Source organism: Macaca nemestrina, chromosome 4 (genome assembly GCF_043159975.1).
Source record: "Macaca nemestrina isolate mMacNem1 chromosome 4, mMacNem.hap1, whole genome shotgun sequence".
Taxonomy (NCBI): domain Eukaryota; kingdom Metazoa; phylum Chordata; class Mammalia; order Primates; family Cercopithecidae; genus Macaca; species Macaca nemestrina.
The window spans coordinates 17,986,788-18,009,520 of record NC_092128.1 but is presented as its reverse complement, the minus strand read 5'-3'; the positions used below and the strand labels follow the sequence as shown (position 1 = coordinate 18,009,520).

The following is a 22,733-nucleotide window of genomic DNA, read 5'->3' as shown; positions in this document are numbered from 1 at the left end:
CATCAGACTTGTTGCCCTGGTCTGGCTGGCCATTTATCTGGCTCTGGGATTATCTCTAAAATCCTGAGGGCACCAACCTTCTAGGAGTCTGATGTGGGCCATTTTCCCTGGAAATATAAATGAAACTGACTGGCGGGGGAGCACTTATAGCTCTTTCTGGTCTTCCTGGTCCTGGGTCCAAACTAAAAGGATCTTTTTCACCATTCCCACTGTCCCTGCTCAAATCAATTTCTCCTTATTTGTCATATGGACCACCCTGGTGCTCTTCTGACTCACCTCCTTCCACCTTTTTTAGTCTCTTCCAGTCTACCCTCCGTTTGGCTGCCTGAGGGAACTCTAAACTATGGATCTGACATCATCACCCTGCTGTGTCCCTTTAACAGTTCCCCATTATCTGAGGGCAAAGCCTAAATTCACAGTGGCCCACAAGGCCCTATCTCACCAGCCTGATCTCTCTCTCTCTCTCTTTCAAATCTCCCCCCAAATGCCACTTTTGCTCTAACTATAGCCAACATCTTATTCTTTTTAGGACTATGCCATCTTCCAATGCCACATTTGTGTCCTCATGTTATGTCCTCACCCTGGAATGTTCTCTCTTCCCGTTTTTGTCCCTCTTGCTTTTTCTTCAGCCTTTTTTTTTTTTTTTTTTTTTTTTTGAGACAAGGTCTTGCTCTATCACCCGGGCTGGAGTGCAGCTTCGACCTCCCAGGCTCAAGTAATTCTCCCGTCTCAGCCTCTTGAATAGCTGAAATCACAGGTGTGTACTACTATGCCTGGCTAATTTGTTTGTTTGTTTTGTAATGACAGGGTCTCCCTATGTTGCCCAGGCTGGTCTCAAATTCCTGGACTCAAGAGATCTTCTTGCCTTGGCCTCACAAAGTGCTGGGATTACAGGCATGAGCCACCATGCATGGCCTTATCTTTTTTCTTGAATAAGCATCTCACCTTGTCCCCTAGGCTGGAGTGCAGTGGTGTGATCTTGGCCCACTGCAGCTTTGACCTCCCCAGTTTAAGCAATCCTCCTGCCTCAGCCCCCACAAGTAGATGAAACTATAGGCGTGCGCCACCACACCCAGCTAATGTTTGTATTTTTTCTAGAGACGGGTTTTTACCATGTTGCCCAGGCTGGTCTTGAACTCCTGAGCTCAAGTAACCCACCTGCCTTGGCCTCCCAAAGTGCTAGGATTACAGGCATAAGCCACCACACCCCACCCTCCTTTAGCTCTTTAACGTTTTGCTTTTTTTACATCTAATTATGAAATGGTAAGTATTCGTGACAGAAAATTCAGAAAGTGTAGAAAAGAAAACCAACCATAGTCTCATCTCTCATAAGCAACAAATGTTAATATTTGGGCATAGTTCCTCCAGTCTTTTTGTTCATTTGCATTTTTCTTTTTATAACTGACAGCATTCTATACATGAACTCTTAAATTCATTTTTAAAAAAAGTCTTTGAGACAGGGTCTCTGTTGCCCAGGCTAGAGTACGGTGGCCCAAATGCAGCTCACTGCAGCCTCATCCTCCCAGGCTCAGTCTCCTGAGTAGCTGGAATCACAGGTACACACTAACATGCCCAACTAATTTTTAATTTTCTTGTGGAGACGGGGTCTCACTTTGTTTCCCAGGCTGGTCTCCAATTCATGGGCTCAAGTGATCCTCCCACCTTGGCCTCCCAAAGTATTGGGATAACAGGCGTAAGCCACTGTGTTTGGCCTGTGTTTGTCTTAAAATAGTCTTAAATACCAACCTGGGCAATATAATGAGACCCTGTCTCCACAAAAAGTAAAATAATTTGCTGGGTGTGGTGGCATGTACCTGTAGTGCCAGGTACTTGAGAGGCTGAGGTGGGAGGATTGCTTGAGCCCGGGAAGTTGAGGCTTCGATGAACCATGATTGCACCACTGCCCTTGGGTCTGGTTGATACAGTAAGACCCATGATTGCACCACTGCCCTTGGGTCTGGATGATACAGTAAGACCCTGTGTCATTTTTTTTTTTAAGATATTAAAAAAAAAAAACAACTTTTTTTTTTTGAGATAGAGTCTCACTTTATTGCCCAGGCTGTAGTGTAATGGCACGTTTTTGGCTCACTGCAACCTCTGCCACCTGGGTTCAAGTGATTCTCCTGCCTCAGCCTCCCAAGTAGCTAGGACTACAGGTGTGTGCCACCACGTTCAGCTAATTTTTGTGTTTTTAGTACAGACGGGATCTCATCGTGTTGGCCAGGCTGGTCTCGAACTCCTGACCTCAGGTGATCCACCCACCTTGGCCTCTCAAAATGCTGGGATTACAGGCATGAACCACTGTGCCCAGCCAAAAAAGCTTTTTGAAAATATAGTTTAAACATTTTTGAAGAAAATTTTAGACTTACAGAAAAGTTGCAAAAATGGTATAGAGAATTCCTGTATATTCTTCACCCAACTTCCCTTAATGTTAACATCTTATAACCAAAGTACAATTACCAAAACTAAGACACTTTTTTTTTCCACCATAAAGTTATTACTTTTCTCTTTGTAAATAATATTTTTTTGGGGGGAGATACTTTGAGACTGTACAAGTATCCTGCTTCTCCTTAAACTTTTGCCCATCAATTTTAGCATCCATCAGTGGATACTGCTTGTAGTTATTATTACTGTGATATTCTAATCATGATTTTCTATTTCCTTATTCCTTACATTTTACAACTGGAATTATTCTGTAAAGTAAAGTTGTACTTTCTCCTCAATTTATTTATATGGTATGGACTCAAAGATTTTTATTTAACCATTGGGTTTTAATCTAGTACTATCATAATATAGTACTATGCTTAATCCAGTACTATTCTTATTTATTTTGTTGCTCAAATTGTTTCAGCCTTGGCCATAGGGGGCTCTTTCAGTTTGGCTCTCATGCCCTTTCAGCAAGATTCCCATCTTTTTTTTTGTGGGGGGGCACTTCGTTACTTTTTAGCATAATTTCTGTCTTACCTCTCCCAGCTCTGGAATCCACTATTTTTTCAAGGAGCCACAATTTCTTTTGTTGGAGAATAGTATTTAGAAAACAAGGTCTACAACTTGTATTTTGGAGTAAAAAAACATGGATATTACTAACAGCTAAGTATACAGATATTTTTTCGGTAAGTTTAAAGTAAACACACTGCCACCAATTTTTCCAGTTCTACTAAATCACATTGTCATTTCAAATGGATTATCATTCATCTATCTTTGTCTTTATTCTTCCCTCCATCCTTCTCTCTCTTTCTTTCTCTTTCCTTTTATTCTTACTTTATCTTGAAATATAATGAGAAAATGTACCTCATTGATTCTTCAATCCAGGTGAGTTTGGATATTTCTTTCATTCATTCAATAAAAATTTAGTGATTCCAACTGAGTCAGGCTCTAGGCAATAGAGACATCCTCTTTTGGTTAATATTTTCATGGAATATCGTTTTCCATTTTCTCACTTTCATTCTATTGGTATTGTTGGATCTAAAATGAGTCTCTGTGGACAGCATATAGTTGGATCATGTCTTTTTATCCATTCTTTTAATCTCTGTCTTTTGATTAGAGATTTTAATCCATTTATATTTAAAGTAATTACCGATAAGAAGGGACTTCTGTTATTTTGCTATGTTTTCTACATTATGGCTTTTTAGTTCCTCATTTTCTTTAATTTTTACATTACTGTCTTTTGTGTTTAGTTGTTTTTTTGTTTTTGGAGAGAAATGTTTATATTCCTTTCTCATTTCTGTGTGTGTGTGTGTGTGTGTGTGTGTGTATTTTTTTTTTCCATTGCTCAGGTTGGAGTGCAGTGGCATGAACATGGGTCACTGCAGCCTTAACCTCCTGGGCTCAATTGATCCTCCTGCTTCAGCCTCCTGAGTAGTTGGGACTAAAGGCACAGGCATATGCCACCATCTCCAGCTAACTTTTGCATTTTTTTGTAGTGACAAAATGCCTGGCTCCCAAAGGGGTAAAACAAGAAAAATGGAAGAGAAAAGAGGGCCCTTACCCTTTAAATCTCCTGAAGTCACTTCAGCTAAAGGCAGAGGGGCTTGCAAGAATAGGAGGTGCAACAACAATGACTACCTCTTTGTATGCACTTCTGTGTTCAGACGCAGACTATTTGTCTAAATAATGTCACTATAGACATGAGTGTACAAATACCTAAGATCACCAATGTCAGTGGTCTGATTTTTAAAAATCAATTTTAATTACATAATTTTCAACATCTCATATGGGTCCCCACATTATTCTTGCATTTTAGAATTTCTCTTGTGTTCTCTCCTATTTATTTTTCCAAATGGATTGTTTTTCCAACTGCACTCCAAAAATGTCCATTAAAATTTTGATAAAAATTATAAAATAAATTACATAAATTAAATGTGAATAATTACCTTTTTGGGAAACCAAATATTTAATGTGTTCACTAAATTGTATCAATACAATTTCAAGCAAATGCCAATTGGGAGACCAAGCCCAGGAATTCACAGAGGAAATAATCTTCCAAATAATAAAGAGCACTAAGGTGATCTTCCACTTCAGCCACACTACTAGTAGCTATAAGAGTGTAAGCCAGTCAGTATTATCCAGATTACTGAGCGTTTACCGCAGCATCAATTTTCAGAATTCTCTGGACAGTTTCATTTGCTAGGGTCAGAGCAATAAATGAAATCACAAAAGTTGGGCAATCAACCAGTTCCTCCAAAATGGAAATACCGCCCTTTTGATATTAATGCCTGCAATTTTTTTCTTTTTAGGCATGTTGATTTCTTAGTTCTGTTACTGTAGAAATGAGATTCAATGCCAGCATTTTCAGCTAGTGTAGTTGGAATGACTTCCATAGCATCTGCAAAATATGAACACAGGAAAATTCCATACCACTCGATGTTCACAAACATTCAGTTAACCATAGGGCCAATTCTATTGGAGCACCACTTCCTGCAGTAAGAGCTCTCTTCACCAAAGAGCAAATAACACATAGCACATCATGAATGGAGGGCTCAATTCTTCAGTCCTATGACAACTTTAACTGTTTTTCCAGCACTTATACAGCCTGTAATCTTGAGCAGTTTTCCAGAACCATTTAAACTGACCTCAGCTAACTCAGAAAAACCCAGCATGTCAGCGTGACTTGGTCAGTATGAGCAACTGGCTTGGTTCCAATTGTCTTACAAATGAATTCAACATCTTCTTTTTCGATATTCTTAACCAACATAATAATTTTGTTCAGGAAATGGCATGGAAGATCACTAGAAGCATCTCTAAAGTGTCCTGTATGAGGAGGACATTATAACCCATTTGTAAAAGTTTGCTACACTAAACTTAAAATATACGCTGTCTCTCTCATAGCATTTAGTCCATCTGAGCATTGTCAGAAACTGCTACTTGATTTCCGTATCTGTTGGGAGCAGATAAGCAAAACTGAATGTGCCCAATCTTAGCCTTTTCAAATTGGGTTATGCCAGAATTTACCCCTTTCTGGGTGAGAATAAGACCTTCCACCAACTCACAGTCATTAATTTTTCCACCAAGTTTCTTAACTGCAGTCATGTATTGCTTAACAATGGGGTATAATCTGAGAATGGCATTGTTAGGTCATTTTGTTGTGCAAACATCATAGAGTATACTTACACAAACCTAGGTGGTATAGCCTACTACACACTTAGGTTACATAGTATAGCCTATTGCTTGGTAGGCTATAAACGTGTACAGCATGTTACTGTATTGAATACTACATATCTAAACATTGAAAAGGTATAGCAAATACATGGCATTATAACCACTGTCATATATGCAGTCTGCTGTTGACTGAAATACTGTTACATGGCACATGACTGTATGTTAATATCTCTAAGATTTACAGTAGTACCTGTGGCTGGATCACTTTCATCACTGCATTTACACTCGTCGGAGAAAGCAGATCTTGAATACTGAAAGACATCCTGTGAGTTCAAAGAACTCGTGGCACTATTTAACAAAGTTTCTCTGTTATTCAGTTCCACAGGTTGAGATACGTTACTTAAGATCTCAATACCCTTTTCCAAAGACTTCTGGGATGACTTGGAAGTGATGGTTGGATGAATCCCTTTCTGAAGAAGCTCGGCCCAGGAACCCATGAGAGAGCCAGCAATAGCGCCTACTGATGTGGTACCATCTCCTGCTTCTGTATCTTAGCTCCCCCAGCATTCTGCTGCTGGATGTGACACTTGTATTTGTTTCAGAATGGTGGCACCATCATTTGTAGTGGTCACATTGCCTTTTCCACCTTGAATTTTTTTTCCCATTCCTTTTGGTCCAAGGCTGGTTTTAATAGCATCAGCAGCAGTTTTGGCTGTGATGTTGCTGAATCAGATCTCAGCCTGCTTGTCATGTCCCTGACAGGCACCCTTCACACACAGCTGGAAGCCCTGGTGGGTGCCCTGCCCCACGGTCCAAATGACGTCTTTACTTGGGCATGTTAACTAAAACTTTCTCCTTATGTGTTACATCTTGTTTTGTTTTTTGTTGCTTGTTTTGCTGTCAGGTTCTAAAGATGTGCTCCTTTAGGGTTAGGCAAAGGCTCCAGGATGGCTATGGAATTCCACTAGGGAGCTAGGGGGCCACAGGAATCTACCAGCTGGGGGACTTTGGCCAAGTTACTTTAAACCATAGTTCTCAAAGTGTGATCGCCAGACCAGCATCATCAGCCACACCTGGGAACCTATTACAAATACAAATTCTTGGGCCCTGTTGGAGACCTATTGAATAAGAAACTGGAAGTGGGGCTTAGCCATTTACGTTGAACAAACCCTCAAGATGATACTGATGAATACTTAAGTTTGAGAAATACTGTGTTAAACCATATTTCTTAACCTTGGCTGCACAGTAGAGCCACCTAAGGAGCTTTTCTCTATCCACCCCTATTCTGATTGGTCTGGAAGGGGACCAGTGACAGGAATCTTGAGTCTAATGCATAACCAGAGTTGAGAACCACAGCTCTAAACTTGTTTGTGTATAAAATGGGGGAAAATAATACTTACCTCTTAGGGCTGTTGTAGGAATTAAGTGATGTAATTTACAGTAAGAATGAAGCAGGCTGGTGGCCCACGCTTGTAATCCCAGTGCTTTGGGAGGCCGAGGCAGGTGGATCACTTGAGGTCAGGAGTTAGAGACCAGCCTGGCCAACATGGCAAAACCCCATCTCTACTAAAAACACACAAAAAAATTAGCCGGGCGTGGTGGTGGGCGCCTGTAGTCCCAGCTACTCCGGAGGCTGAGGCAGGAGAATAGCGTGAACCCGGAAGGCAGAGCTTGCAGTGAGCCGAGATTGCACCACTGCACTCCAGCCTGGGAGACAGAGCGAGACTCTGTCTCAAACAAACAAACAAACAAACACCAGAAAACTAGCTGGGTGTGATAGCGCACGCCTGTAGTCCCTTGGGAGGGACTACTACTACTTGGGAGGCTGAGACAGGAAAATCTCTTGAACCTGGGAGGTGGTTGTTGCAGTGAGCCAAGATTGTGCCACTGCACTCCAGCCTCGGCAACAGAGCAAGACACTGTCTCAAAAAAAAAAAAAAAAAAAAAAAAAAAAAAAAAAAAAAGTGAAGCAGAGTGTCTAGCAAATGATGAAGCACTTGACAAATGATAGTTACGGGTATAATAATACTCAGAGAGATTAGAGCTACATCACGAGGTCATGAAAAGACAGTGGGACTTTGAGGGCTCAGTGTTGGTTTATTCAGGTTATGACGCTGAGGTTGCAAGGCCATGCACTACAGCTATCACTAAGCAGAGTTTTTATGGTTGCTTGTGGGTCTTTGTTCATGCCATTTGCTTCAACCCTTTCTCTCTGCTTGTGAAAATCCTACATTAAGAGTGTGATGAAAGGTACAGGGTTTGTCACCTACCAGGGATGGAGAACAGAAATAAAAGAAGGTACATGCTCTAGAGTCAGCAGTTTGAATTTAAAACTTTAGACATTTATAGCTGGGTGACCTTGGTCATTGGTCTCCTTATCTGCAAAATGGGGATACTTATCATATGGGGGGGGGTCAAATAAGATATAGCCTGCAAAGCACAATGTATTCAACACTCCAGAAAAGCTGGCCTTATCTACATTTATTGCTTTCCTGCTTGGGAAGTCATTCCTGATGATGTGAACATGGACCTCTTTTATCTCTAACCCTCTTATTAAATATTAACTTGTTTGGTGCTTAACCCACTGGCTATTTCTCACAGATATTCTCAGACTGGAGCTCTTTTTAGATTAATCTGTATCCTTAGACTTTCCATTTCTGTTTAGAATAGTTTTTATTCTAAACTCAACGGGCCAATTGTTTGTGGCTCTATCGGGAAAATGATTCTGCACTGAGCACCATTTAGATTGTCTTACTGAGACAAGGCTAGGTGGAGCTCAGTCTTCTGCGACAGGGACACAGAAAGTTCTCCATAAATGAATCCATCCTTTCAGAAAACACATATTTCCTTAAGTAGAATGAAAAAGGTCTTAGAATCTACATTGGTTTAACTCTAGTTTCTACTTTAATGTGAACCTGTAATATTGCCACATCTCCAATTGTTACAAAATTGCATCTCGCTAGTTTTACAATGCTTCTCTCCATTTTGCTGCTTTTATGGCATTTAAAAAACATTTCACTGTTTTAAGTTCAGCATAAATGTTTTACTGTTTTCCCAGTTATCTTAATATCCAGGGCCGGACAGTCTCTCTGTTTTATCTGTCTCCTTGAATGTAATACTGTTTGTTTTGCTGATTCTCTCTCTCTCTTTTTTTTTCTTCTAAGAAATGCTTTCTTCTGAACTTTTCTTGAGTACTTAAGGAAAGCCACGAAGACAGGGTTGGCAGGATAACAGATGTTTCCCCCTATTTATTGCTCCTGAAGTTTGTTCCCTGCTTTAAATCTCTAAAATTAGGCACACAGGATCTTTGGGAGAAATGTGTGAGTAAAGAGAGACGGGGTGAAGCAGGCAGAATTTCAAATTTTGATTTATTCTTTCTTGGAAGATGATTTATAAATACAAACATTATGGTTATATATGTTTAAATATATGATGCCTTATGTTTATCTTGAAACACACACATACATGGTGCTTAAAAAAATAAACTTCTGGAGCCCATAATTACATAAATAATAAGATGTTACCTGTCATCTACCTCCTCTTCCTGAACCTATCATGCTGCTTGTAAATGTGGAGAACTTTGTATTTTTAGGAGATATGTGTCAACGCTGCCACAGAAAATTGTGCTAGTAAGACACAGCAGTACTTACTAGTCACACAATGTGCTATATATAAAAGTTTTTAACATTTTATAATTTACAGAGTCCTTTTCACAGATATCTTATTTCATTAATCCAGTGAAGTATTATGATTTTATAGAGAAGGAGAAGGTAACTGACGTAAGGTCACATAACCAGTAAGTACACTATATCACAAACCTGTGATTTTTGAATCTAAAACCCAGTCTTTTTACTATGTTATGCTGAAATTGAGAGCAAAATGGTCTATGCACAGTGATCCCCACACGTTAGAAAGCACCAATAGTTAGGTTTTGACCAGAGAAATCCAATTAAACAAACTGGCTAGTCTAAACTTGGAGTTAAAGATTTTTTTCTGATTACACTTAGTCAACATCTTTTTTTTTTTTTTGAGATGGAGTCTTGCTCCGTTGCCCAGGCTGGAGTGCAGTGGCGCGATATCAGCTCACTGCAAGCTCCGCCTCCCGGGTTCATGCCATTCTCCTGCCTCAGTCTCCCGAGTAGCTGGGACTACAGGCACCCGCCACCACGCCCGGCTAATTTTTTGTATTTTTAGTAGACATGGGGTTTCACCGTGGTCTTGATCTACTGACCTCGTGATCCGCCTGCCTCGGCCTCCCAAAGTGCTGGGATTACAGGCGTGAGCCACTGCGCCTGGCCTTAGTCATCCTCTTAACCATTGGTCACTGTTGTCCTGAAATTTGTTGACTTCCCTGGTGTCAAGGGTTAACTTTTCCTTATCTTCTATTAATATGATCCAGCTGGTCCATCGTACTTCTGTACAGGCTGTTTTGAGTCACACAGCTTGCTCTATCAATTGAAGGTATAGCTTATGTACAAATATGTTTTAGCTTTCATTTCTGATTTTCAGCCTGGAGCAGTGGCACACTAATCTACTGCTGTGTTATCTACAAACTTCCCTGTCAACCATTGCCAAGGCTCACTGCAGGGTCAGGGTCTGAGATCTCACTGAAGCTCTTCCATTGGCAAACCAATACATTGATTCTTTACTTGTTTTCTGACTCAGGTCTGCGGTTAGAGTGTAATGCAGTTACTGTCTTTAAAATATCATGCTAATTCTGTTAAGTTCCTCTTACATTCAGATCTTTTCCAAAAGCTGGAGATCACATAATTCAAACATCTACTTAGCTACACTGGGTTCAGGCTGAGAGCCTGTTTCTCAGCCCAACATCCTGGGGTAATCATCCACCTACACCTGGCTCAGCTGCATTGGCCAAGAATAACAGTGCATCTGCACTTTTCTAAGCACGTTTCTGAGATCTTGCCAATACTTTGTAATACACACATGCTCATTCACACAATCTTAGGGACTAAGTCTATTTGTCTGTGTATCCTCTACAACTATCATGTGTCAGGCACATGGCAGGTGCTCAGTAAAAAGTTCTAAATGGGCCAGGCGTGGTGGCTCATGCCTGTAATCCCAGCATTTTGGGAGTCTGAGGCGGGCGGATCAGGAGGTCAAGAGATTGAGACCATCCTGGCTAACACAGTGAAACACTGTCTCTACTAAAAATACAAAAAATTAGCCGGGCGTGGTGGTGGGCGCCTGTAGTCCCAGCTACTTGGGAGGCTGAGGCAGGAGAATGGCGTGAACCTGGGAGGCGGAGCTTGCAGTGAGCTGAGATCGCGCCACTGCACTCCAGCCTGGGAGACAGAGCGAGACTCCGTCTCAAAAAAAAAAAAAAGTTCTAAATGAATGAATTCTCCTGCTGGAATTCACTTCTATCACATACATACAAACCACCCAATTTTAGTTTTTTTTTTTTTTTTTAAACAGGCTATAAAATAGGCCCTAGCCATACCATCTGGATTAGGTATCTTTAAAAGTAGCATTCATTTAAACATATGTACTGGGATTCTTTCTACTTCAGGAATCATTCAGTGTTACAGAGAAAGAAAACTGCATTACACTCTACTCTAACGGCTGGAGTAGCTGCTACACATACTCCAATAAATACTATTGCACTAAAATACTTTTATATTTTGAATATTTTTTGAATAATACATAATTTGAATATTGACACTATTGTACACTTACATATGGTTAAGATCATTAATTTTATGTTTTTACCGGACCTGCTAAAGATTCAGAACAACTCTTGGGAAAAAAAAAATCAGAGAAACCTTCACAATTTTTTTTTTTTTTTGAGATAGAGTCTTGCTTTATCACCCAGGCTGGAGTGCAGTGGCACGATCTCGGCTTACTGCAAGCTCTGCCTCCAGGGTTCATGCCATTCTCCTGCCTCAGCCTCCTGAGTAGCTGGGGCTACAGGTGCCTGCCACCACACCCGGCTAATTTTTTGTATTTTCTAGTAGAGATGGGGTTTCACTGTGTTAGCCAGAATGGTCTTGATCTCCTGACCTCGTGATCCACCTGCCTCAGCCTCCCAAAGTGCTGGGATTACAGGCCTGAGCCACCGTGCCTGGCCAAGCCTTCACAATTTCTTTGGAAACTCATTGCTAGAATACAATAAAACTAGCAGCGAGCTACTCAAATCTATACAATCATCTCTCATAGAACTTCTAGTTATGTTCAAGCTTTTCCACAGAATTTGCAAAGCCCTTCATGATCTGGCCTCTGTTTTCTTATGGCCAATCATGAACAAATCATTATTCCTTGGACAGACAATTTCTTCATACCTAGGGCTTTGCAAATGGTACTCTCTGCCTCAAACACCTTTCTCACCATTTTCCTTTTGGCGACCTCTTATTTATCCTTCAAGGTTCAGCTTAAATACTTTTTTTTTTTTTTTTTTTGAGACGGAGTCTTTCTCTGTTGCCAGGTTGGAGTGCAGTGGCGTTCTCAACTCACTGCTACCTCTGCCTCCCGGATTCAAGCGATTCTCTTGTCTCAGCCTCCCGAGTAGCTGAGATTACAGGTGCATGCCACGACGCCCAGCTAATTTTTGTATTTTTAGTAGACGGGGTTTCACCATGTTGGCCAAAATGGTCTCAATCTCGACCTCGTGATTCACCCACTTCGGCCTCCCAAAGAGTTAGGATTATAGGCGTGAGCCACCATGCCCGGCTTAAACATCATTTCTTTAGGGAAGCTTTATTTAAATTCCCTAACGTGGTTTGGGCTTCTGGCTATCTCTCTCTGCATTCATCCATCCATCCATCTACGCTCTTACAGAAGTCTGACTTTTTCCTTTGTAGCATGTAATACAATTGTATGTAATTATGTAATATTAGTCCCTCCCACAAGACTGAAACTTACATGAGGTAGGGAATATTTGCTAACCACTTGTATTACCAGGGCCCCAATATCTTGTATAGAGCAGGTATTCAATACTTCCTTTTAAAAGATACCCTACAAATTCATCTTAATAGATTTCTCAAAGGAGTAGGTGAAGACACACAGAAAGTTTGTGAGCTTGGTGGTGGAGACAGTGGCTGAAGGGCCCAAGATGAAAGAAGTTTAGGGCTGGGTGAGTGAGTAAGCAAAAAGGGAGAAATGAGGACACTATAGGACGCTCACTTAATGAGGTTTCCCCTCCATTTCCCCACCATCCCACCCTACCCCAAACAAATCGTCAAACAATAACTTAGGTATTTATTTCATTAGAGAATCAGGTAAACCTCACATTACATGGCCAAGGCCAAAATAATTGTGCACAGTTAGAATGTGTTCAAGAAATCAGCCACAATGTAACCGGATTAGATTTCAACAAGGAGATGACTGTGTTCCTCCAAATAACCTTCATTCAGGAAGATGACATTCCTCCAATATGTGGAAAGACAATAAATGCACTTTCTTCTCTCTGCCACTGAGGAGGAAATTCTCCCTCTTGAGGGACCAACACTATTTCCTTTTTGATGCTCTTTTCCCTTCTCCTTTCTTTGGTTTCTCCTTTCCACGAAGCTTCTTTAGTCGTTTCTGCTCATCCATAAAATCCTGATGCTCATCTCTGAATGAAGAAGGAAAAAATAATTAACCAGTTATTTTTATGAGAGTAGAAAAGTACACTGATCTAGCGCTGTTTTCTTGGGTCATTCTGGTTATCAATCTTTGACTTTTACAAGTTCGCCACACGCTCAGCTTGGTGTACAAAAGTATAGGGAGTCCCTATCATAGACATGCAGTGTATTCCAAAAGTTCGCTTATAAGTCCGTTTCCCTTCACAGAAACAATGCCACAAGCTGCAGTGAAATTCCCAGGCCAGCCTATGTAAACCTACATAACAATGACACAACACTAGTGATTACCCCGAATTTCCCTGCAACACTAAGACTAAACACAGAGAGGAGAAAAAGTGGGCATCAGCTTCAATAGCTACACAGAGACCCTGACTGCCCTAGGAACTAGCATCTACTCAGAATGGGGTGAGGTCTAGAGGAAGCTCAGCCTGGCCAACATGGTGAAACCTTAGTGGCAGTAGGTAACTCCCACAAAAAGGCTGCTGGGGAAAGGCTCAGGCAGAAGAAGCCAAATCAAAAGACAGATACTAAAGGAATCAAAGCAGCCAGGACTATGTAAGTATGGGGATGGCATAGAAGTTGATGATTACTTATACTATAAAAAAAAAGTCTACATCTTAAGCCCAGATACCTAAAGAATGGTATGGTGTTTAAACATGTAAGCTCTGGATCCCATGTGAACCTGGGTTCAAATCATGGCTCCACCATTTACTAGATCTGTCACCTTGGATAAGTGGCTTTACCTCCCTGCACCTTAGTTTCCTCACCTGTAAAGTGTATGAATCAAATGTAAGAGAAGGGTTTGCTGAGCTTAAGTTTTAATTTTCTAGGCTATCCATGAACATCAAGGACAGTATACAACTCTTTGGGATTAGTGGTGAGTGTCCCCAAATAATTCTCAGCAGTGCAGCTGCTGTAATTCTTCTAAAGTATATGTCAGATCATGCTACTCTTGTTCACAGCCCTGCAAATGGTTCCCCATTTCAACCAGAGCAAGTGCCATCGTCCTTACTACGGCCTCACAGCCCCTTGCAACCTGTCTCCAGTCCCACACCCCGTAACCTGCATGCCTCCTGGAAAGGAACACTCCCACCTCAAGGTCTTTGCCGTGCTCTTGCCCCTCTGCCTTGCAAGCTCTTCCCCAAGTCCTACTCGGCTTATTCGCCACCTTCAATCCTCTGCTTAAACCTTGACTCCTTTATGAGGCTGACCCTGACTGTCCTGTTTCATCCTGTAATCTGGCTTCTCCCCACCCACTGCAGGCCCCGTCGGCATTCTGGATCCTGCTCAGCCGGCTCTACTATTTTTTTCCATAGCATGTTCAACTTTGTAACAGATCACATAATTTACTTATTTTTTCCCCCTCTTCTGTCCCTCCCTCATTCTCATCAACCATTGGACAGAAAGATAGCTTTCTGGTGACTCTGTCTCTGTTGATGATACAAGCCGGGCACCTGGTTAACTGAATGGATCAATTGTTTCTGAGAACTGGTGCTTCCCTCCCTCTTTTGCAGGTCTCTGAATAATATTTTCTTTATTGGAGACTGTCTAGTTTCATCCTGCCTGATGCCACAGGAGGCCTAGCATTAAAGGTGTCATTTACCATACCTAGGGACTACATGAAAATAAGTTTTTCTATGGATACTTGAAGTAATTTTTCCCTGTCCCCAAAGATAGCTAAGTCTTTATTCTTCAAACAGAGAGCAGCAGCAAAAAGATAAAATAACTGAATGTGATTTTTTCATGGGTTATAATCTCCTCAGGATACGTGCCTCCCAATATTTTATTTTGGGTTATAATAAAATTAGTTTTTATTTTCTGAGCCCAGACTGATGGCAAGAGAGGTACTCCCAAAGCAATTCCAAACATTCAAAACATGTCATAGATTGTAACCTCTGATATGTTAACCAACCACGTCTATTTTGTTCACTGCCGTTCCCCTAGTGCCATCTTAAGTGCCTGCACCTGGAAGGTACGTAAGAAATAGCCACTGGACAGTGAATGTACCAATCTTTAGCGATTTGGAATGAATGTTATGCTGTACTATTAATTCTATAGTATTAGAATAAATGGTTCCAAATAATTTTAGTATTGTTGCCCAAAGACAAGTCCAATTATAACTTGTTAAATTTTTAAAAAGATGGTATTTTAACTTTGTACAATTATGTACTATTTGAATTCTTTTGTATTGCGCATGTATTAGTTTGGTAATTAAAAAAAATAATTTTTTATTTCTGAGACCAAATCTCGCTCTGTTGCTGGAGTACAGTGGCACAATCTCAGCTCACTGTAACCTCTGCCTCCTGAGTTCAAGCGATTCTCCTGCCCTCAGCCTCCCAAGTAGCTGGGATTACAGGAATGTACCACCATGCCCAGCTAATTTTTGTATTTTTAGTAGAGATGGGGTTTCACTATGTTGGCCAGGCTGTTCTAGAACTCCTGACCTCAAGTAGTCCGCCCGCCTGGCCTCCCAAAGTGCTGGGATTAAGCTGTGAACTATCGTACCTGGCCAAAAAAATAATTTAATGAAAAGGATCACAAAGGTATTTGATTTTTTTTTTTTTTGAGATAGAGTCTTGCTTTGTTGCCCAGGCTGAAGTACAGTGGCATGATCTCAGCTCACTGCAACCTCCTTCTCGTGGGTTCAAGCAATTCTCCTGCCTCAGCCTCCCAAGTAGCTGGAATTACAAGAGTGTGACATCACGCCCAGCTAATTTTTGTATTTTTAGTAGAGATAGCGTTTCACCATGTTGGTCAAGCTAGTCTCAAACTCCTGACCTCAGGTGATCCGCCTGCCTCGGCCTCCCAAAGTGCTGGGATTACAGGCCTGAGACATTGTGCCTGGCCTGATCTTTTTTCTTTTTAGAGACGCATACAGTCCTAAGCACCTACTTCCTAGACATACACACACATACAAACATATGGTGTAAAGAACCTGTGTGATTTACATATTATCCTTAATGGCAAACTATAGCTTATCCAGACCAAATTAATATATCAAAAAGGGTATAAAATAAAAATGCCAGAAGAGAGTAGGAAGAAATGGCAACAAAAATGCCACCAGAAGAGAAAGAAGGCTCCCACATACCAGTTAAGCAGCAGATCAAGTGTGGGTCAGGGATTCTGTTCATCTGACAACAAGAGCCCACTGCCCTGGTGGTGTTTCTGGGGCTTTCTTCCTCAGTACTTAGACCAGTTTTTCTCTGCATCTTTTTTTTTTTTCTCGAGATGGAGTTTCACTGTTGCCAGGCTGGAGTGAAGTGGCATGACCTTGGCTCACTGCAACCTCCACCTCCTGGGTTCAAGCAATTCTCCTGTCTCAGCCTCCTGAGTAGCTGGGACTACAGGCGTGCGCCACCACGCCCAGCTAATTTTTGTATTTTTAGTAGAGACGGGGTTTCACCAGGTTGGCCAGGATGGTCTTGATTTCTTGACCTCGTGATCCACCCACCAATCCCTCCCTAAGTGCTAGGATTACAGGCGTGAGCCACCGCGCCCGGCCTCTCGGCATCCTTTTTAGAGTGCTCTTAGATTAACAAATTATTAAACACTTCTCTACAGCTCAGTATCTATTCAACATTAGTCATGTTGTAGACATAATTAAAATATATCTTCCAACAAACATGAATTTCCTTTTTTTTTTGGTCTCTCCATTATGGGTATTTTGAAAGAAGCCTTTCTCCTGCAAACTGTACCTTTTGAATTACCTGGGCTCTATTGTAAGAACAAAACTGCAAGGATAGAAAGGCTAAGTTTTTTCCTTTTCTGATCTACTAAAAAAAGGTCTCTCATAGGTCCCTCTTTGTGTTTGTCATCACCTGTAGAGTCCAAGAAATCGGAGTGTCTGCATGAGTTCAGTGTAAGTGTGGTGATTTGGATACCAGTCATAAGTCTCCTTCTTCTTGGCCAAGGGCAGTTCACTAAACAGTTTCACCACTTTCATAGACTTGGAATCAGTAGGCCTGACGACTTCACCAAATAGCCGGGCACTGAGACGAGACATGCGCAAGGCATATTCTGAAAGGGAGGACATTTCTTGAGTGGCAAGGAGTTAGAGTTCCTATAGAAAATGAGAAGAAAGATAAACAGGTTAGGGTAAGAAATTCCGAGATTAGCTAATGAATACTTTAGAAAATGCAAACACAGCAAGCCGCTCATGGATCAGTGCCGTGTTGGCAGGATATGCCTAGGAGTGGAGAAGTATCCACAGGCCAAATGGCTATTTCCTTTTCATGCTTTACAGCTGCGATTTTTACATTTTGTGTTTACATGCTATTACTTCCTTGCTGTATTGCCTCCTTTACAACCAACTATTTTGTGATTCACCAGGTTATTTACTGACAGTCAGTTTACCTATTTGTAGGCTGGGGATGAAGAAGACAGGGAAACAAGTTATCCTAGTCCAGCATTATTATACCTTCAGAAAACACCCACCTAAGCAATCCGCAACGTTAATATGCTGACTGCTTGCCATCAAAACGTGTAATCATGGCAGAGACATAATTATGCTGTTGTCTTTATTATCAGTCCTTTGAACACTGTTCTCCTCAAGGGCTCCAGAAGGCTCTGAGAGCTGCTAATGAGTTATGAGGTCATTTGGCTTCTAGGTTACTGAACTGAATTTTGCCTAGAGACTGAGAGCCATTTGGGAAAAACAAACAGACAGTAGCCCTATAGAAATAAATCCAATAGCTCAAAAGATTCATTTTCTTACTAAATAGAAGGCACGTATGAATTGTGAGGTTACTTGCTGTATCTTCCATCTTATACATTCTGCTTTAATGCAGACTAGCTAAGTTCTTATCAGCGGAAAACAGTAGCTTTTTCTTCAGAGGCGCACAACACTGAAATAGGTATAAGAATGATATCCACGATATGAACAAATTACAGCTAATAGACATAAAAAACTATACAGGGGATACATAAAAATCAAGAAAGCTGCTGGTGGAATAACTATCTCAACTCAGTTTAGACCAGACGTAGGGGTTATTGTTGGCAGAATATGCCAATTTATGAGAAAGTTTAGTAGTGAGATGAGAATCTTCGCTGACTCAGAGACTATCCTGGGAAACAGTTCAGCTGAGATGAAAAGGTGCTGATATTCAAGCAGGAAAAAGGCACAAACCTTGAAAAACCAATGGGAGAAATGTACCAAAAAACCCTCCTACATAAGAATGGTGCCAAGTGAATTTCAAAATAGTTCTTGCAAGAAAACAAACCGTGTTTAAATTAAGGAAGTTTCAATGCCTATTTCTTTTTTTTTGAGACGGAGCCTCGCTCTGTCGCCCAGGCTGGAGTGCAGTGGCCGGATCTCAGCTCACTGCAAGCTCCGCCTCCCGGGTTTACACCATTCTCCTGCCTCAGCCTCCCGAGTAGCTGGGACTACAGGCAACCGCCACCTCGCCTGGCTAGTTTTTTTCTTATTTTTTAGTAGAGACAGGGTTTCACCGTGTTAGCCAGGATGGTCTCGATCTCCTGACCTCGTGATCCGCCCGCCTCGGCCTCCCAAAGTGCTGGGATTACAGGCTTGAGCCACCGCGCCCGGCCTCAATGCCTATTTCAAGATCCATTAACAGAGGAGGCTGGCCATGGTAGCTCATGCCTATAAACCCATACTTTGAGAGGCTGAGATGGGAGGATTGCTTGAGGCCAGGACTTCAAGACCAGCCGAGGCAACATGGCAAAACCTTGTTTTTACAGAAAAAAAAAGAAAAGAAAAGAAGAAAATCAGTCTGGTATGGTAGTGCACACCGGTAGTTCCAGCTACTTGTGGAGTCTGAGGAGGGGCATCGCTTGAGCACAGGAGTTTGAGGTTACACTGAGTTATGATTGCACCACTGTGCTCTAGCCTGAGTGACAGCGCAAGATTGTGCATAAAAAAAAAAAAAAAAAAAGCAGAGGCTGATCTCAAACCAACTGTCAACCTCAAAACCATTCAGAACACCCACCAAGCAATCTTCGGTCAATAGTGCCACCTGAAGGCTGGCAATGGTAGAACTGTCAGATCCAACACCCACCCCTCCCTTCCCACCATCTGCAGCCTGTTCTTCCTTTTCCATTCAGCATTCTCAGTTTCCTGATTCACTTCTTTCCCAACTCTGGTTGGGGGTGGGATTGTTAGGACTAGGGTTATAGTCTCAAGGTGAAAAAAAGTCATTTAACAGTTTAATGTATAAACAAACCAGTGCCATTAACCTCTAAAAAGCCTTGCAAATGTCCAGAAGTCACCTAGTTTCTTTGCATGCTTTTTCTCTTCCTTTGCCCTTTAAAATTATCTTTTTCCAAACATTAGATTAAAAAACAACAGTTTCTTCATCAACTTTGTTTTGTTTTGCTTAATTACCATTGTGTCATCGGAATAGATTTCTGATGTAATTGCAGAGTTTTTCCACAGTATCTGTAAGCTGGTCTGGGAACTACCAGTTTGTTCCAGTGTTTTCAGGCCTCTGTTCTGAACTCCAAGTCCCTTCGTTTGTAAATGAAGAGGCAACAGGGATTCCTGAGGCCTAGGTTTGACTACTGGCTTTGTCACTTAATCCTCCGGTTGTTGTGAACCATTACTCATCCTCTCTAAACCTGAGTTTCCTTTTCTGAAAACAAAGCTTGCAGGACTAGTGGGAAAATGAGTAACAGTGGCACTCAGTAGAAATGGTAACTTACAAAAAAGAACGAGCCCAGAACTGTAAGTTTGGTTTTCATACGTTCTACATAGACACATTTATTTATTCCTTGTTCTTAATCATGTTAAAAAAAAAAAAAAAAAGAGAGAGACAGACAGATACATATTCCATACAGTAAAAACTTCGTGCCTCCCTGGAATGATTACCTCACTTACAAAGACTGACAGAGAAACATAGGGAGAGGACCAGCACCTTGGTAACTTGCCAAGGTAGCCAGGAGGAGGAAGGGACTCAGTGGGACAGTAAGTAGTCACTGAAGCAATCACAGGATGCTGCTGTTATCTCCATGCCCATTTTGGAATGTGGCAAGTTACTGGGATACATAACTTGTAAGTAAAAAGGTCACATTAGAATCGGCCGGAACATGGTTATATCATAAAATCCAAGTCCTAAAATTTTATGACAGAGAAAGGGAATAAGCCTCTTCAAACCTAAATCCCTTACTAGAAACAAAGGCCCAGGCTTGCTAAACAGGAGGAAACGGAAAGTGCTTTTAACAGTTACCAATGACACTGCTTTGTTGTTTCCTTCCACAGTGCACAGACACATGTCTCTCACGAAGAATGACAGGGGAGCTTTTCTTACAATGTGCATATCAATTACATTTTGATTCACATGAAGCCATTCTCAGGGAGTACAAAACAAGCCACTTTAAGTGTTACTTTCCTTAAAATGTGAACTAAAGAAAACTGTACTATCATGAAATAAGTTAACTGGAACTGAAAATGCTAAGCAAAAACAAGTTACTCAAATGTGCTGAGCAAAACAAATTAAGCTCACATGAGAAGAAAATTCCCATATTTTTACTTTGGCATAAAAGGGCAAACTTCTTTGATCTTTTTGATAGGTCTCATGCATTTAAAAGGTTATTTCAATAAGTGGCTTTGTATTAGGTTTGCCTTTTCTCTTTGAAAGGTAAAGATGAAGTGCAAGAGTTCTTAACCTGGATGTGTTTTGAAAACAGTGGAAGTGTAAATCTGTATGCTGATATGTGTATGTACGTGTGTCTGTAAATCGTTCTGGGAGAGAGCTTTCTCCAGTTTCCCAGAAACCACTGGTTAGCAGAACGCACCAGCTGCACAATAATCTCGCCTCTGCCTTTTAATGGTCACGTCGTTTTAAAATGGTGTTTATTCTCTGCCAGGTTCTCTCATCGACCACACGAGGACAGTCATACTACCTGCGATGTGAAGCTAACATACAACATTCACGGCACAGTGCCTACCCTAATAACCATCAGGATCCAAGGAACTCACAGTGTACACACGTTGTCATAGAAACAATCTAAACATAAAAACAATCTCAACAGAATGCTTTAAAAAAAAAAGCCCGGTACCGATTATTTTACGGAGTCACAGAGGCATCAACGGCACTGAAAGTGTATTAGCTGCATTCAGTTCAGCAAGAACAATCTTCGACTCCCTCCACCTGACTCGATCATGCCTGACTGTGATGGGAGCTGTAGTAGTGTCAAGTTAACCGACGTTTGACTCGGGAGCGCATTTCACAAACATTTTTCTTAAATATCACCTTACCGTATTTTTCTTACGGTGGTTACAAAATTAATCTGCAGCCCACCACCCAAAGCTACGGTGCAGAAGGCCGTGTGGCGAGCAGAGAAACTGAGCCTTCTACTGTTAACCCATCTGGAAGAGAGTAACTGCGCCTGAGAGGAAATTACAGTAGCGGAAACGCGGGTATCCTACGTTTAAGAAATCCCCCAACTGACGCAGGAAAAGGCCGAGTTATTTGTGTGATGCACGTGAACCGCCCGAACTGATCACTAATAAATGGATTCGCCCTATTCCTGGCGACTCTACAAGGTTGGAGACCCCCGTAGACCTCTACAGTCATCTCCCCTCGCTGCAGACCCCCAAAGATCACTGACAGCCTTACCTGGACCTGACCTTCCTCACCCACGCGCCCTCGTCCCGGAAGGCCCGCCCCCTACCCGGCTCCAAACTCGCGCAGGCAACTATTACGGGAGCAGTAGAGAAACAGAAGCTTGGCGGCTAGAGCGGAGGCCTAGTGGACCCGGAGTTACTGGCTCCCCCTCCTGAGGCCTCCGAGGTGTACCTGGCGCCTGCGCAGTGAGGCTAGCGCCGCCGCCTGTGCAGAGGACCCGCTGGGGAGAGTTAGGGAGGTCTGGCTCTCTGGAAGGGCTTGCAGGGTTCGGTAGTATATTTTGTTGGGAATGGCTACAGACCTGCCCCCAAAAGCTCTGAAGCAATGGCGATGCGTGTGCCGTATGCTCTTTCTGACCGACTTTCGGCGCTATCCCCCTCCCCTTCCATCTATCTGCTCATCCTCTAACAGTTAATTAGGCTCACCAGCTGCAAGCCTTCCTTGCTACCCCTACGCTGGGTTAGGGGCACTTTCCCCCATTGACTCAGGAGCTTCTTCAGGGAGTAGGGATGGAACGTTTGTCTCCTCGGTAGTTATCTAGACCTCGCTGGGCAGATAGTAGAAAACACTGTGAGTATTTCACTCCATACTAAATCTGTTTTCAAGCAAGCCACGTCCCATAGGCATTGTGTGCAGCACTTACTCAACGTTTGATAGTTTGGGTGAGGAAACAGTACTCGTTTCTGAGCATCGTTCAAGGCATTTTATAAATATTCCAAAATGTACCCTGGAATTAATATCGGCAGTGAGTTGCCTACCTAGTAGTGGATATTGTATTTACACCCTCTTTCCTCCTACAGAATTTACTTTTAAGTTAGAGTTTGACGTCTAATCAATCTATGCTATAGGATTTGCTTTTATCAAGTTAAGTTTTGACATGTTATCAACCTATATCATATAGTAAACAGCCTTATAAATTTGGGTCTAGTGACTACATTTACGTTTACAAGGGGGTAATGAGTATCCTATG

General features: G+C 41.8%; 1 protein-coding gene and 1 pseudogene across 4 annotated transcripts; both read right to left on the bottom strand.

Moving 5' to 3' along the window:
• Positions 1 to 4,488: 4,488 nt before the first annotated feature.
• On the bottom strand, positions 4,489 to 6,278 carry LOC105471273 (T-complex protein 1 subunit delta-like; annotated as a pseudogene).
• Positions 6,279 to 12,800: 6,522 nt separating this feature from the next.
• On the bottom strand, positions 12,801 to 21,869 carry LOC105471272 (mitochondrial ribosomal protein S33). Of its 4 annotated transcripts, none has more exons than XM_011723642.2 (3): positions 21,755 to 21,869; positions 16,997 to 17,238; positions 12,801 to 13,168 (listed from the first exon to the last, which is right to left on the bottom strand). In XM_011723642.2, exons 2-3 carry the CDS (start codon positions 17,209 to 17,211, stop codon positions 13,063 to 13,065), a joined length of 321 nt encoding a protein of 106 aa, XP_011721944.1. In that variant the 5' UTR covers positions 17,212 to 17,238; positions 21,755 to 21,869; the 3' UTR covers positions 12,801 to 13,062. The 4 variants fall into 4 exon arrangements, with proteins under 4 accessions (XP_011721944.1, XP_011721945.1, XP_011721946.1 ...); XM_011723643.3 differs by lacking the exon at positions 21,755 to 21,869 and adding an exon at positions 21,394 to 21,722; XM_011723644.3 differs by lacking the exon at positions 21,755 to 21,869 and adding an exon at positions 21,195 to 21,368.
• Positions 21,870 to 22,733: the final 864 nt, after the last annotated feature.

What these genes read in the sequence shown, in the direction of transcription:
- LOC105471272 (XM_011723642.2), bottom strand. Translation starts at nt 17,211, where the DNA reads ATGTCCTCCCTTTCAGAATATGCCTTGCGCATGTCTCGTCTCAGTGCC. An exon ending in CGATTTCTTGGACTCTACAG is followed by an intron (nt 13,169 to 16,996) that starts GTGATGACAAAC and finishes TTCTTCATTCAG; the next exon opens with AGATGAGCATCAGGATTTTA.